Source organism: Notechis scutatus, chromosome 3 (assembly GCF_049901735.1).
Source record: "Notechis scutatus isolate UNSWTSFEM ecotype Mainland chromosome 3, rNotScu1.2, whole genome shotgun sequence".
Taxonomy (NCBI): Eukaryota; Metazoa; Chordata; class Lepidosauria; order Squamata; family Elapidae; genus Notechis; species Notechis scutatus.
This window is the reverse complement of record NC_142011.1, coordinates 104,783,778-104,796,842: the sequence shown is the minus strand read 5'-3', so window position 1 is coordinate 104,796,842 and position 13,065 is coordinate 104,783,778. Positions and strand designations below refer to the sequence as shown.

Genomic DNA, 13,065 nt, shown 5'->3' with positions numbered 1-13,065 from the left:
ATAGTCGACTGGAATCAACCTAGCCTATTGGGACTCGAATGGTTTGCACCATTAGGAATTGAAGTCATAGCATTTCTTCAACTAGATCCTTGGTGACAGCTTTTGTGACATCTTACTTGGCTTGAGGTTTCTTGATAGGCTATCATTGAGAATTATTTAACTTTGATGGTTATCTTCGGGCATCATCCAGCTCTCACTGGCATAATTCCTAATTCCCAAGGATTTCTTTGTTTTTGTGAGTTGTGCTCTGTAGTTAGTGTGACAGCCTGTATGTCATATGCAATCTTGGTTTATCCTTTGTCTGTACTCTACCGTTGTCTATCCATTCTTGGCATTTTGGCATAAATCATGCTTGTTGTTTGGCCCTGCTTCTTTCCTTTTCTTCCTCCATATCAATCTCCTTTCCTTTTTTCTTCCACTCTTTCTTTTCTCCTCCCACCCAACTTAAGGCAGCATCTAGATAATCACCATGGTTGATGACAAGCATTCACTGGGAATGAAGCTCATGCTGTAATACCATAGTCCATAGTTAGGAAAACAGCATGCCACTCACTTTAAAAAAAGCCCAAGCAGTTTTAAAAAAGCATAACAATACATATTTGCCGATAGGTTTCCATTGTGTTCATTTGGTCATCTTGATCCCAGTCACACTAGAAGCAGCAGAAATGAGAGACAAGTCTATACCAAAATGGGATGGGATGGGAGGTTTCAGGCCCTTCCTCATGGAGGTGATTGAAGACTATCTCAAGCTACTCATTCACATATTGCTCAATTTCTTCAGGACATTTTCTGTGGATTCCTAGAGCCATTCTTCTGGGTTGTTTCTGGCTTCTTCCGGGGATTCTCATCTGAGTTTTTTCAGAGATGTTTGTAGCCATGCTTGCATATCTGTTTTGGATGGGATAGAACCATGCTTTCTGGAACTTGCTAAAGATGTTTGAAACCATCCATCCATCCATCTTTTAGTTTCTTTCAGAGCAAACAGGTTCTATACAAATCACTCTCTCCTTCCTCTTTACCATGTTTGATTTTGATTCCTTAAGAGTATTTGAGATCCTGGATGCCCCTAATAGATGCTTCAAGTCATTCCTGAGTACCTAGACGGGATGCTTCAGGTCCTTCCTCTCTGAAACTATTTACAGATATTTCAAGCCATTTTTGGCATCTTGTTTGTATGTTTCAGGACCTTTTCCAAGTTTTCAGGGATTGTTGAAGCCATTTTTCAAGAAGTGGTGGTACAGGTTCTTCAGAAAATGAAAAGCTTTCTAAGGATCCTTGAAGCCATTGTAATATATTTTCCACGGGTCCTTCAGAACATTTCGTCTTGAGGTTCTCTATTGATTCTCTACTGACAAACCATCTCTTCCTTAGAGTTCCTGTAATCTCTATCAGGGACTTCTGTAGATCCCGAATGCCTTAAATAGAGGCTTCAAGCCATTCCTGAGTATCCAGGTTTGGTGTTTTAGGTCTTTCCTTCTCAAGATTCTTTACAGATATTTTGAGCCATTTTGGGCATCTTCTTTAGATACTTCAGAACCTTTTTCTTGCAGGTTTTCCACGGATTGTCAAAGCCGCTTTTCAAGAACTGGTCTAGGTTCTCCAGAATCCTTGAAACCATTCGAATATATTCACCACAGATCCTTCAGGACGTTACTTCTTGAGGTTCTCTATTGATTTTTCAAACCATCCCTTCCTTAGGCTTCCTCAAGACTTTTACTTGGACTTTTGTCGATGTTGAATGCCTACAATAGATGCTTCAAGCCATTCCTGCACATCCAAATCACACGTTTCTGGCCCTTCTTCTTGGAGATGACTTAGTGATACATGCAGCCAACCATTCACATCCTCCCTGGATGCCTCATCGCATTCCTTTGGGAGGTTGGTCGTGGATGCTTTAAGCCATTCTGGCAGGGTGTATCTTGACAGTTTAGAGTAATCCTTTTTCAGGATTTTCAGAGATTGCTGAAGCCATCTCAGTACATTTGCCCTGGGTTCCTTAGATTTTTTGATTTTGAGGCTGTCTACCGAAGCTTTAAGCCACTTCTTATTTAATTGATGGTCCACCATTTTTTCATGAGCTTCTTCTGTCTTGTCCTCTGTAATGTCTGCCCTTGTTTGGCAAACACTCTCAGAGCCTCTTTTGCACTCCCAACTACTAAGTCTCTGGTCCATCTGGTCTCTCTCCATCAAGAATGCACGGCAGCCCTTCCTCAGTTGTTTCTCTCTAGAAAAAAAATCAGATGGTTAGCTTTCATTCTTGAAGTGTATAAATATTGTTGTCCAGTGGGGATTGGAGGTATAGGGGATCTCCTATACATATACATATCTCCTATACATATCTTCCCATTCACTTCCATGGGATTAACTCCTAGATTTGTATTTGTAAAAGTATAATGAGCCATAATTCATTAATTTCTTGGTAAAGTAAGGAGATTGTCAAGTTTTTCCAAGCTTTCTAAGATAAGGAGAACTTAATATAAAAATTCTGGAACAGAACACCATGAAGTTCATGGTGGCTATCTAAAAATTTCTCACCTCCACAGTCTTTCTTCGTACTCTCTGCAGAGCGCCTCTTTCTCATCACTTAATTGAATATTTTTGAACGCCAGGATCTTGGTCTGGATTAGAAGCTCTTCTTTCTCTGATATCAGTTTTGACATCACTGCTGTCTTTCTGTAAATATTGAGGACCAGAGTGATATTAGCCCTCTTAATTTTTTACTTGAATTACTAAGCATACCTACACTCCTAATTATTTTTGTATTTCATTATACCTATTGCTCTTATTCACTTATACATACTTATCAAAGAATGGAATATTTCTTTTATCCAGTGTATCTGGCCTAAGGGCTCTAATAAGTAAATTTATCTTTGGGAAAAAAAGTTAAGGTTGCATCTAAATATTTCTCACCTATAATGTTCTTCTTTAAGATGATTATTTTCTCGCAGGAGCTCTGCTTTTTCTCCAGCAAATCTTTGAACCTGGCACCTGAGACTCTCATTCTCCCGTCTGAGTTTGTCCAGCTGCCCAGACTCATCGGAGCTACTTTTCCTGTAAAATAGTGAAATTAGCCCCCTTAGATTTTTTTTATTGGAATCATAAAACTTGTTCAAAATTAAAACTAATTGAAATAACTGAGAAAGGAAGAGAAAGTCAGGGTTGCCATCTAAACTTTTCTCACCTGCTCAGCTTTTCTTCATATTCTTCACAGAGTTCCTCTTTTTCTTTGGCCAGTTGAAGATTTTTATTCGTAAGCTCCTGAATTTTTAAATTCCAGCTCCTCTTTTTCTGTCAGCAGTTTTGACATTTCTATTGTCTTTCTGCAAATTACGAATACCGGAGAGAAATTAGCTCCCTTAATTTGTTTTTTTACTTGAATTATCAATCTTTTTCTTCAATTAAAACACATCAAAATACCTTCATATGTGTGCATGTGTGTGTGTTTGTGTGTATTTATATAAACACACAGGAAATAACACTTTAACCATTTATTTTTCTTTTTTTTTATACATTCCACGAAAGGCTCAAACAAATTCAAAATGATTTTCAGAAGCAAAGTAAAGCTATGGATGTAGGATATGGGGAAAGTTCTCACTTCTTTTTTTTTTTTTTTTGAAACAAATTTTATTGATTTTAAAGACAAACAAACCATCGTTAACCTTTAAATACATAAAACCTCTCCATTATTAACTTTACAAGTCAAATAAAATATTATTTTATACAACATAATTCTGCTTTTCACCATTTCAATATAACCATATAGATATCTCTTAACAAATTTCTCATTATTTCTCTTTTCGTATTCAATTTCATTATTATTAATTTTCTATATTTATCCAGTTTATAATCATCCTCTTCATTCCTCTCTGTCTTGTTTAACATTATTCTCATCCAACATTCCTCCGAGGTTTTATTAATTCTCAAAGAAAACATAGACACACAAAACACAAAAATATAAAACTTCTTTTAAGAAAGTAGTTTGGCCCCAGATTACCTCTCTTTGTATGGACTTCAATTAAATTCGTGCTCATCTTATATACCATTACCTATCTTATTTACCATTCTATATCTTCTATATAACTTCTCCCCGCTTTTCACTCTTCTTATTTCTATTTTATTTAATTCATTTTAATTTAAATCATTATATTTATATTTTTTGTCCATTCTTTCCAAATTATCCATTTATCTCATTCCCTACAGCAAGTAAAAAAAAAAGAATTTCTCCTGAAATCACTGATCAAGGTATGATGCCTTTCTATCCTCCCCCTAAAAATATTTAGAATAACACCTAATACCCAATCTGATTCTGCTTAGTACATTCAACCTACTAACCTCTAAAGAGAGAAAATAATAAGTCCATAATAATTAATATAATTAAATAATAAATCTAAATTTTAAATCTTATAACATTCCAATTGTCTATTTCAAGAAACAAGTGCTACAATAATGAGTTTATAATAAGATCAAAACAACAGTAAATTAAACTTTTAAATTAAACTCAATATTTTAAACATTCCTTTTAATCTTTTATTAAATTTTAAAATCTATCATTACTAAACATTTCAATATTTTAATCTTTTATTAATTCTTATAACATTCTAGTTTTCTATTTCTAATACATATACTACAATACCATCTTATGTACCTTGCAGAATCTTCTTTTTTAAAGAAATTATCCCTAAACAAAATTCCATTTTTCCCATCTTGTTTTATACCTTTGTGGCTTTTCCCTCCCTTTTCCCTTCCTTTCTTATCCCACCTAACCTTTTTTCCTCCCCCTTTAGCTTCCCCTCTCTGTTGTATTCCTTTCTCCTTTTGCTCAGTAGCATTAACATTGAGTTGGTTTTGCATCTTATTTTTTCCTTTCTTAAGTATTTTTTTAAGTCTTAAGTCCTTCATTTTCCTTCCTTTCTTTCTCCTTTCTCTCTTAACTAAATTCTTCTCCTTCCATTTCTTCCATCTGTTGTTGTATTTGATAATTAACAAGCGCCATTTCTAAAAAGAGGAAGGCTTCTTTCACAGCGTCCTTTCTTTCTTCATATTCTCTAAGTTCATCAACAGATAAAGCCATTCTTTATTCTTCTTCTTAAAGCAGCCAAAATGTTTCAAAAGTTAGAGCAATTCCCCAAAGTTCCAGAGAGAGTCAATCAGTCCAAACAATACACAAAGTTCTCACTTTCTCTTCCTGGGGAGGTATCAAAGGGAAAGGAAAAAACCTCCAATCTATACTTTAAAGCCTTATTGCAATTAATTTCTGGTCTCAAGATCTTCAAGGCAAGATCTCCTCCAACAAAATCTTTATATATATATATATATATATATATATATATATATATATATATATATATATATATATATATATATATATATATATATATATATATATATATATATATATATTTGTTTTCTGAGGTTCTCGGGTATTTGTATGTGGATCTTTGGTTATTCGGGTTCTCTCCGCGTAAGATTCAAAGTATCTAGGCAAGCGTTTGGCGAGGTCCCACTCGCCATCTTCAGGCTGGTGCTTTCGGCTTAGTGCCAGTGCAAGCACTTAGTGCCAGTGCAAGCACTAAGCCAAAGCACCAGCCTGAAGATGGCGAGTGGGACCTCGCCAAACGCTGCCTAGATACTTTGAATCTTACGCGGGAGAGAACCCTGAATAACCAAAGATCCATATATATATATATTATATATTATATATTATATATTATATATTATATATTATATATTATATATTATATATTATATATTATATATATATATTACCGTATTTGCCGGCGTATAAGATGACTTTTTGCCCTGAAAAACATGCCTCCAATTGGGGGTCGTCTTATATGCCGGGTCGTCTTATACGCCGGCAAATAGTAATTGGGAAGCACTGCGGCTGCCCGCGGCTGAGGCACTTTTGCGCACCGTGGAAGCGAATCCCGTGAAGCCGAAAGGAGCAGCCAGCCTTCTCCCAGCTCCCAAGGAAGCGAGGCTCGCACTGCCCGAGCTCCGCTGAGGTATCCGGCTGGGGCTGTCAGGAGTTCTTACCGCTGGCGCGGCTCGCAGCTCAGTCCCGCATTGCCTTGGGAAGGGAAAGGCAAAACCAGGAGCCGCTGCTGCCATTGCAAAGCGCCGCCGCGGCTCTTCCTTTTTGCCTTTCCTTCCCGAGGCAACGCGGGACTGGAGCCACGCGAGCTGCGCCAGCGGTAACAACTCCTGACAGCCCCAGCCGGATACCTCAGCAGAGCCCGGGCGGTGCGAGCCTCGCTTTCCTTGGGAGCTGGGAGAAGGCTGGCTGCTCCTTTCGGCTTCACGGGATTCGTTTCCACGGTGCACAAAAGTGCCTCAAAAAAAAAAAAAGTGCAAAAGTGGAAGGCGTGCGGAAGAGGGGCAAGTATATAACAAACTATATTTTGAGTGGAAATGTTGGGGGTCGTCTTATACGCTGGTCGTCTTATACGCCGGCATATACTATATATATATATATATATATATATATATATATATATATATATATATATATATATATATGTATGTATGTATATATATATATATATATATATATATATATATATATATATATATATATATATATATATATATATATATAGTCCTCTTCCTTCCCACTTATAACAAGAAGCCAAGTTTTTACCTTTTATAAAAAAAACAACAGGTTTCTCAATGGCCATTTGTTGATTCCATAAGGAAGGAGAGTGAACTTTCCCTTTCAGCACTCAATTTTGCCGCTTGTAATCCTCCTCTGGAAACAAAGTGTTGTTCAGAAAACCATAGTTCTCAGGATTAAACGCCTCTTAAAATCCTGGGTCAGCCAAAGAAACTTTCTCTTGACAACTTTCTCCTCTCTTCCTCCTGCTCAGTCTTACCCAGCTGCCGGCTTCTTTGAGGCGGCCATTACAGACCGCCGCTCGACCGTCTTGGGAGAAGGGGGTTTTGCTGGCTGGGAAGGGGGTCTGCAACACCCCCAACCCCCTCACCAGCTCCCCCTTATCTTCGGCTGCCTCTTCGTGGCAGCCTTAGCCTCCAGATCCGTGGATCGGAGGCACCAAAGCGGCTAGCGTGGCAGGGATCGCGCAGGATCGCAAATCCCTGCCGCTAGCGAAGCCGACAGACCGGAAGTTCCCCACGGAATTGAAGTCATAGGGATAAACACCATCACTGAAACAGAGTGGGAAGATGACCTGATGGAAGAGTTCTGGGACGTGTTCAACAGAAAACTGGGCAAGTACTGGGGGTCCCCAATTTCCTTTAGTCTAAACCCAAACATAGCCCCTATAAGACTAAAGGCGAGGCGGGTTCCTTTCGCACTAAAACCAAAAATCAATGAGCAATTGGATAAACTCATTGCACAAGGGGTTTTAGAACCAATTGACCACGCTAAGTGGGAAACCCCAATTGTTACACCAATTAAACCTGATGGATCAGTGCGCATCTGCAGGGATTACAAAGCAACCCTTAACCACGCACTCCAACAAAGCGCATACCCAGTTCCAGTGGTACAGCATCTATTACATTCCCTGGGGGGGGGGGAAATCTTCACGAAATGAGACCTCGCACAGGCGTACCAACAGTTGCCCATTGACCTCGAAACAATGGAAGCCCAGACAATCGTGACGCACAGGGGGACATTCAAATGCAACAGACTACAATTTGGCGTCAGCGTCGCCCCAGGGAAGTTCCATAGCTTAATGAAACGCCTATTGCAAGGAATAAAAGGGGTAGTACCATACTTTGATGATGTCCTGGTATCAGCCAGGGACAAAGAACAACCGCGTGATTGCCTAAGAAGTCCTAGGCAAATTCAAGGAGGCGGGACTAAAAGTAAAAAAGAAGTGCCAATTAGCTGCCAGCATAGTTGAATTCCTAGGATATCTTGTAGACAGCGAAGGAATCCACCCCACTGAAAATAAAGTCAGAGCAATCAAGGAAGCCCCCAGACCCACAAATAAAACTGATCTGCAAGCTTTCTTAGGACTCATTAACTTTTATAATATATTCCTACCACAGAAAGCAACCATTGCCGAACCACTACACAGGTTGCTTGACAAGAAAGCAACCTGGTCCTGGGGGTGACGAGAAGAAACGGCATTCCAGGAGATAAAAAACTTGATCACATCAGACTGCGTACTAATACAATACAGCGAGACACTTCCAATAACACTAACCTGCAATGCATCACCTTTTGGCGTCGGCACTATACTCAGCCATGTATTACCAGATGGGAAAGAAGCACCCATAGAATTCTATTCAAAGACTCTGTCAAAGCCGGAGCAGAACTACAGTCAAGTAGACAAAGAGGCATTGGCCGCTGTCACTAGAATAAAATGTTTCCACGAATATATCTATGGGAGAACTTTCACACTAGTCACAGACCACAAGCCACTCCTGGGCATCATTGCAGGAAACAAAGCTACACCTAATACACTGTCACCATGAATGAATTCCTGGCTGCCTATAACTACAAATTGACCTATCAACCTGGAAAGGACATAAATCATGCTGACGCGCTTAGCTGTTGCCCTCTACCTGACATAGAAGACGACCCAGCACCAACCACATCGACCCTTCAAATAGAGACATTAGAAAACCTACCCGTAACGGCAGCAGACATTGCTAGGGAAACAGCTAGAGACAAAAACCTGGCGCAGATTTTAAATTGGGTAGGAAAAGGATGGCCAGAAACTGAGAGCGACGAGACCATCAGACTGTTCCGGAATAGACAAACAGAACTCTTAATACTTAAGGGGTACATACTATGGGGGGATCTGCAGTAATAAATTAGTTTCTACAGTTTCGGTACAGGCTAGGCCTCACATAGGTTGGAAGCGCGTACCAGGAACAGAGATCATCAATCAACAAACACGTCATCATGGGTGAATAACTGAAATGCAGGCGCTGATTTGTTACTTTGTACCTTTTAAACTAACCATGTAACTGATTGGATGTTACTATGTGTGCACTAATATTCCTTCTCATGTAACTTAATGATTGGATAGATTTCACTGCTTGTGACGTATCACTGTGTGTTTTTTAATAAAAGAGCTTACCGAACTTGTGATCGGGGCAGCTCATCCAAGATAGAACCTGCGTTGGTGTCTTTCTTGATGCATTCGACCACCCAGTGGGCAGCCTTCCAAATGTGGAGCAAAGCTGCATCTGGTGACCCCGACGTGATCCGTTAAAAGAAACGGGTGCGTTTATCTTCGACTGCTTATCTCACCCGGCCGGACGAGCCAGTTGCAACCCAGGGACGCCGTTTCGTGTCACGGATCCCTCCCCAGGAATCTTCTGCAAAGAAGACATCCTCCCTTCAGGTGAGTATGGGCGGAAAGTTCTCCAAAGCGCAGATAGCACATTTGCAGGAATTAGGAGAATTAACGAAGAGTTCAATTCTTATTCTTAGGAATCAGGGCAAAACGCTCCCGGTTCCAACTAAAAAGGACCTTATCACCCTTTTGACTTATATTTACACACAATGCCCGGCTTATCCGGAGAAAGGGTCCTTGAAAGTCTCCACATGGCAACGTTTGGGTGATTATCTTCATGATAACCCCAGGGCTCCGCCAAAGATTCTGACCACATGGAGAATAGTCATGGAATGTTTAAAAATCCATGGTTTAGCACTGACCAAAGCCCCCCCGGGTCCTCCTCCTTATACAGCTGAAACCAAAACAAAGGACGCTCTCCCGTTGGAAGCTTCCTCCCCCACAGCTCCTAAACCCATAAATCCTCCTAACTTAAATTCTGCGGAGGATCAAACACCCATGGGAGCGATAGCACAAGCCATGGCGCAGGGACGCAGGGAGGGCTCTCTTACCCTGGAGGAGCTCTCTCTCTGTCCTGTTGAATATATAGGGGATGGAGCCGGAAATATGGTGCCTAGACTTGAACCTTTACCCATGAAATTAATCAGAGATTTAAAACAAGCCGTGGCCATGTACGGCATCCAGGCACCATATGTCAGAGGCTTCATTAACACCATCAGCACCTCCTTTTTCATGTTACCCCAAGATTGGAAAGATCTTTTCCGTATGATACTGACTGGACCACAGTATGTTGTTTGGGAGTCAGATTTTCGCGCTGAAGCTGAGAGATTTGCCCGCAATCGTGGCGCGGCCGCGAGAGCGGATCAAATCTTCGGTGCGGGGCGATATATGGACTTAGCAGCTCAGGCGACTCTCCCACAACGTATTCTTGCCTCTATCAGTATCATAGCGGTCAAAGCCCTTGACAAAGTCGATGATCCTACCTCTGGCATCATAGGATCTTTTTCAAAAATTACTCAAGGCTCACATCAGCCCTATGCTGAGTTTGTAGAAGAGCTTCAGAAAGCCATTCAGAGACAAATCTCAAATGAAGAAGCCCGTAAAGAGCTTCTGTTAAAACTGGCTGTTGAAAATGCAAATGAGGATTGCAAGAGGATTCTGCAGCCTCTATCTGCCCGAGGGGGGGCTTCCCTCTCGGACTATCTAAAGGCTTGCAGAATCGTGGGAACTGTCTCTTACAATATGGAGCATCTGGCCATGGCCTTGCAGCAAGCAAATTCTCAAAACAGGCCAGCCGGAAACTGCTTCAATTGTGGGAAACCTGGCCATTTTAAAGCACAATGTAGAGCCAGAGATAATACACAAAACAACACCAAACCTAAAACAGTGTGCCCAAGGTGCAAGAAAGGGTACCACTGGGCAAACCAGTGTCACAGCAACATTTCTCAGCCACAGGGAAACTAGAGGGGGGGGCGATCAGCCAGCCCCGCTCCAAAGGCTGACTCCATATCTTTCCAACTAATTGCCTCAGAAGATATGGAGATTGACATTCCAGGCACTGTTTACTTTCTCCCCACATGCCTGAAAATGATCCCTCCTGCCATGACGCCCCTCATAATTTATCCCATCCGAGACCTCATGGGAATCATTGCTTCTCCATTTCTGAGAGATTCTGATGACTTTTCATCAGTGGCCATGGCAGTAATTGGAAATACTCCCACAAAATTTAGCAAGGGAGAATTAGTAGCAACCGCTGTTCCGGTGCCTGTTAAAATGGCTGATGCTTGGGCATTTACTGTCCATCAAACAGTGGAACAAGCCAGGCCTGTGTTACAATTCACAATCCGTAACAAAGTCTTTTCGGGTCTCTTAGATACTGGAACTGATCCGAACGGCTGAGTGGCCGGACGATTGGCCTTTGGAAACTGCCCCAGCCGTTCGGGGAGTGGGAGGAGTTCAGCACGCCCACCGTAGCAAACACTGGCTACGGTGAGTTCCTCTGATATTTCTCACACTGCCTACCTTCAACCTTTGGTCCTTCCATTACATACTAACCTGTGGGGTCGTGATCTTATGTCTCAACTTAACACAAAACTCATTATTGATTAATGGAATCTTTTGCTAAAACTCCACTGCGGCTACAATTAAAAACCACAGAACCTGTTTGGGTAGACCAATGGCTCCTTACGATAGACAAACTAGAGGCCCTGCAATCACTTGTCCAGGACCAAATTGTCAAAGGGCATGTTGAACCATCTGTCAGCCCATATAACACCCCCATTTTGTCATAAAGAAAAAGTCAGGAAAATAGAGGCTATTGCATGATTTAAGGGCCGTGAATACCATTATAAAACCAATGGGGGCGCTACAATGTGGTCTTCCAAATCCCAACATCATCCCTGAGAAATTTGATCTAATGGTCATTGATTTAAAAGACTGCTTTTTTTCTATCCCTTTGCATGTACAAGATCGTGCCTTATTCGCTTTCACTTTACCTCGCCTAAACAACTCCTCTCCCTCCTCCCGCTTTCAATGGAAAGTCTTACCTCAAGGCATGCTCAACAGCCCCACCATGTGTCAACACTATGTAAATAATGTCTTGCTACCCTATCGTTCTGCTTTTCCACAATTTCTGGTGTATCACTACATGGATGATATCCTTGTTGCTGCTCCTGGGCCACCGGGTACGGTGTTCACTTCATTTTCCTTCCTGAAAGCCGTCCTTGCAAAAGGAGGTTTGCACATAGCACCTGAAAAGGTGCAAGTATTAACTCCGTACGCATATCTGGGCTATAAAATGCTTTCGACTACTGCCTATCCCTCACTTCCCTCTCTGTCTCTACCTTCTCAACCCACCTTGGTTCAACTTCAGCAATATCTGGGTACCATAAACTGGGCCCGACCTTTCCTGTCTTTAACCACTGATATTCTTTCTCCATTGTTTGAAGCCCTTACTTGGGGGAAAAGGCCTGCTGACATAATATCCTTGCAGCAACCTCAGCTTCAAGCAATAACTCAAATAGAAGAAAATATCCGAAAGGTATGGGTAGATAGAGCTGCTGCCAATACTCCTCTAGATGTGGTCATTTTAGCCACCCCGAGGCTTATGACCGCAGCAGTAACTCAAAAAGACTAAAAACTCCACATCATAGAGTGGATCCATCTTTCCCATACGCCACGATGCTCTATCACTTCCAAATCAGCTCAATTGGCTCAATTGATCATAAAAGGTAGGAGCCGTGCAAAATTACTTATGGGAATAGATGTCTCTACACTTTATATCCCTTTTTCGCTACAAATATGGGAATCTCTATTCCAAAACTCCCAGGAAATTCAGTTTGCCTTAGCCGACTGGCCTGGACTAGTTTCCTGCCACCCGCCCGCTGATCCACGTTTTCAAATCATTCGGACTATACCCATTTCTTTCTCCTCTCCCATCAGCAAAGGACCTTTGGTCAACGCCTTGACTATATTTGCTGATGGCAGTAGGGAAAGAGGGGCATGCGCTTGGCAAAGGAATGGGGTGTGGCACACTAAAACCACCCCTGTGCAGACATCACCACAAAGGGCTGAACTTGCTGCAACCATATTAGTCCTCCAGAATTTTAATGAACCCCTCAATTTAATCTTAGACAGCCTATATGTTACTCAAATAGTCTCTACTATTCACGACTCTTACCTCTCTCCCGCTATTGATAAAAACCTTCTCTCTCTTTTTGTTACATTGCAACACCTTATTGCACAGCGTCAACACCCCCTCTTTGTAGCACACATTCGTAGCCACCAACCCTTC

General features: G+C 41.4%; 1 protein-coding gene across 1 annotated transcript; it reads right to left on the bottom strand.

Annotated features, from left to right (window-relative positions):
- Window positions 1-470: 470 nt before the first annotated feature.
- LOC148131315 (uncharacterized) lies at window positions 471-8,214 on the bottom strand. Its single transcript, XM_087960005.1, has 4 exons — window positions 8,186-8,214; window positions 2,911-3,051; window positions 2,536-2,673; window positions 471-2,224 (listed from the first exon to the last, which is right to left on the bottom strand). The coding sequence occupies exons 1-4, from the start codon at window positions 8,212-8,214 to the stop codon at window positions 1,714-1,716; spliced, it is 819 nt and encodes a 272-aa protein (XP_087816131.1). The 3' UTR covers window positions 471-1,713.
- Between the last annotated feature and the right edge of the window lie 4,851 nt (window positions 8,215-13,065).

Bases quoted from the DNA above. Each gene is read 5' to 3' on its own strand.
- LOC148131315 (XM_087960005.1), bottom strand. From the start codon at position 8,214: ATGGCTGAGTATAGTGCCGACGCCAAAAG. The intron at 2,674-2,910 runs GTGAGAAATATT...CAATATTTACAG, and splicing joins CTTAAAGAAGAACATTATAG to AAAGACAGCAGTGATGTCAA. The intron at 2,225-2,535 runs GTGAGAAATTTT...TTTTTTTTCTAG, and splicing joins TACGAAGAAAGACTGTGGAG to AGAGAAACAACTGAGGAAGG.